The sequence below is a fragment of the Sorex araneus genome, chromosome 6 (assembly GCF_027595985.1).
Source record: "Sorex araneus isolate mSorAra2 chromosome 6, mSorAra2.pri, whole genome shotgun sequence".
Classification (NCBI taxonomy): Eukaryota; Metazoa; Chordata; class Mammalia; order Eulipotyphla; family Soricidae; genus Sorex; species Sorex araneus.
Genome location: NC_073307.1, coordinates 160,351,189 through 160,354,566, shown reverse-complemented (window position 1 = coordinate 160,354,566; position 3,378 = coordinate 160,351,189). Strand labels below are relative to the sequence as shown.

The 3,378-nt window shown below is 43.5% G+C and overlaps 1 protein-coding gene across 1 annotated transcript; it reads right to left on the bottom strand.

Moving 5' to 3' along the window:
* Positions 1 to 418: 418 nt before the first annotated feature.
* On the bottom strand, positions 419 to 2,687 carry LOC129405683 (mammaglobin-A-like). Its single transcript, XM_055142736.1, has 3 exons — positions 2,554 to 2,687; positions 1,515 to 1,708; positions 419 to 614 (listed from the first exon to the last, which is right to left on the bottom strand). Exons 1-3 carry the CDS (start codon positions 2,606 to 2,608, stop codon positions 573 to 575), a joined length of 291 nt encoding a protein of 96 aa, XP_054998711.1. The 5' UTR covers positions 2,609 to 2,687; the 3' UTR covers positions 419 to 572.
* Between the last annotated feature and the right edge of the window lie 691 nt (positions 2,688 to 3,378).

Sequence of the window (3,378 nt, the reverse complement as noted above, 5' to 3'; positions counted from 1 at the left end):
GAAATTATTTCCCAACTACTTTCTCTTCTACATCCCATCCCTGACAACAGGCTGGAAGATAGAGGGAGCTGAGCAGGCAGGCAGGGTCCAGGGTGCAGGCGGAGCTGTGCAGGAGTAGGGAACTGAGCAGTCCCACCCACCAGAATCGGAGACAGAGGCCAGAAGTGTCAGTGCTGTGAAAACAAGGACGCCAGGCAGCTGGGGCCCTTTTCCCGAGATGGGACCTTCCTGGGAACAGATGATCAGGAACGAATGCTCTTTAGGATTTTCAGTTTCTCACTCCTGAGTTCTCTCAGGCAAATTTTTCGCGCGCGTGTGTGTGTGTGTGTGTGTGTGTGTGTGTGTGTGTGAGTACATCAAGGGTAGAAATAAGCTCCCTCCAGCATCTTTTTCTAAGTAGCAATAAAATGATTTAGACTTTTGTTTAGTTTGCTGATATTTTATTGAAAAGAAAATGCATCTGAGGTTTCAACAGGTGTCTTGCAGTTTGCAGATCGAAAGCTAGGAAAGAAGTAAGATTTGGGGTGTGCCTCATTGGACTGTTGTTGCCTAAGCATTCTCTGCCGTCCTTTTCATTTGAAAAATTTACACTGTGGACTGGTATATATTGTGTCCTGAAAAGAAAAACAAACATCACTTAAACTTTCAACTCACTTCGACAAATTCCCTCAGACCACACAAGACTTCTTACTTTCGTTTATTCACTTGGCTATAAAAACAGGAAAAAGTGTCTTATGCTTTCCCACGGCCTTGGATGTACCAAAAGATTGGTACTTCGCACTATGGAAGCCATTTATGACCCAAGCTAGGTTTCAGTGTAACGCCCATAATCACCAACTGGTCATGGGTTTTAGCTTGATGCCTTAAAATGAGAACAAGGAGAACATGACATAGAACGCTTTGGTTATGGGCTTTAGGTCATAAACGTAAAGTGAACTTTTGGTCATAGATGAACTTTTGGTCATAGGACCAGAGGATGTAGTGTATAGACCCATTTCAAAAAGGGCAAAAATGAAACTCCGTCAGCGTTAATTAGCTCTCGTTCGTCTCCTCACCTGACAGGGGAAAATAACCTTTCTATCTCTTTTGGCTCAGACACTTAATTGCTTTGAATGCAGGTCGAAGAGAGTTTTGAGCTCTTTATCTCTTTGTGGATGTGTGATTTCATCTAGTATCACTTTGATCAAGGAGAATCCATGTTGTACTTGGAGGTCGATCTGCTTAAATTCATCTGTAGGCTTTTCACAACATTTCCCATCTACCATGGACTGTTGTAAATGGCCTATGTAAATGTTAATTCTAACTCAGGCTGTTGGTTTAAAAGAGAGAGAATCACTCACTACTGAACTTAGCTGTTGTTGTCGTTGAGTGGTGTGTATGCTTATGTGCATTGTGTGTGCATTGAACTATGCCCTCAGTCCTTATCTGCACCTGCTGTTTCTGAGAGAGTGACAATGTCCAACCCGCTTGACCTTCTCAGTGGTTCTAAAGGCAGGAGAAGTAAGTGAGTTTACCATCATGACAGCAATGTTGGCCTGGGTTTCTGCTGTCTGATTATTAAAACATTTCTTCATGGTCATTAGAGCCTGGGCAGTGGCGCCATTGTCGTCTGCCACGTATGGTGCAAGGTGCTCTACGTAGGCTTCTGGGCTCAAGGAACCATCAATTGTCCAGTCAATCACCTCCTTGACGAGTTTGCATCCAGTACCTGAGGACAATGCATGGGAAACAGGCCTCCAATCCAGAGAACTCATCCTGCAAATAGGCCTCTGGTGAAGGTTTTCCTCTACTGACACCTTAGTGGTGGGACCCTTTCAGAAAGCTCTTAGTGGGTGGTGTGAATTCTGAATCTTTGGAAAGGACACTCAAGCATCTGGATTTCCTTGAAGGTTGTAAACATCCTTATGCTCCTCTCCCTCCTTTGAATTCATTTTATTTTCAACTGTCTTTTTTGAAAAGAAGTACTATGAACTTTGGGCAACTAATTGAGCATATGCAGATCATTCTCTAGGGTCACATGATATTCCCTTTATTCTTTCTAAACATCAGGCAGCATTCCCAGGATTGTTGCTGCCTTAGATTTCGGATATAGTGCTGTAGCTACTTCAACATTGCTAATTTGTTTTTCCGTCGTCAAAAATGAATGTAAGAAATGCTTGTTTGTGAGGTGACCTGAGTTGGATTTGAAGAAGCCCTCTGACATAACCTTCCTTAAAGATTCCCACCTGAGACCTATCTATTCTTAGCTCTTGAATAAAAATGACAAGATGGAGCGTTTGAATATTCAGACCAGCTCCGAACCCACTTTTTAGGCATCTGTGATATGTGATTTTGTCCCTCCAACAAGAGAGCCTCTTGTTGTGGATCCAGTTGTGGATCAAGTCCAGGAGGTAATGTCTTTTCATATTTTCTCTCAATAGTGAATTCTTTGTCACCCCCACTTGGTTTGCTCTGTTAGGGCTGCCCTATCCTTATTTTGAGAGCTTGTAAAGCTCTTCCCTGGCTCCAAAGAGAACCTGACCCAAAGAATGTACCTTCACTGTCAGGACTCACCTGCATAGCAGAAAAGGGGGAGGGCCGCGAGCATGAGGACTGTCAGCAGCTTCATGGTGGTGTGGTAGTGGTTGGCTCTGAGGTCCAATGTGTAGAGCAGATGGACTCACTTTGGAGGAGAGCTCCCAGATCTCCCCCTTTTATTCTCCAAGTCAGCTCCTTAACCCTGCCCTTAAGCAAGGGTGAGTCATAGAATCAACTTGGCTTAAGACCAGGCAGGATGTGGCATTGAAGAAGAACCTGGCCAGCCTCTGCTTGCTTGGAAAAACCTGAGCCCGAACCTTCTGCCCTAAAATCATTTGGAAAGGACTGAACTGGTGCATCCTTGAATTAAAAATGCTAAATGTTATCTGATTCTCAATGATCAGTGCAATGACTTTGGTTTTCATTCGCTTCATTCTCTCTCTCTCTCTGTCTCTCTCTCTAACTCTCTGGCTTTCTTGGCTCTTTGTATTACACCAGGCAATGATCAGAGGTTATGCCTGGCTCTATACACAGAAACTCTTCCTGACAGTGATTGGGGGACCATTTGGTATGCGGGTGATTGAACCCAGGGCATCTATTTGCAAGGCTAACACTGTACACTCTAACTCTCACTCTGACCTCTCCTTATTATTTTTATCAAATATGCTTATTTACTCCTAAGTTTCAGCTTCCCTTCTCTCCTTCAAAGAATCAGCCAATGCCTATCTTTGGTAGGACTCTCCGCATTTATTCAATGCTAGACCCAGTGAAATTTCACATTTTTTCCTAGGGAGACCCCTGAGTGATGATTCATTTTCTTTAATTATTTGTAGTGAGGAGCCTTAATGTGGAACCTATTGC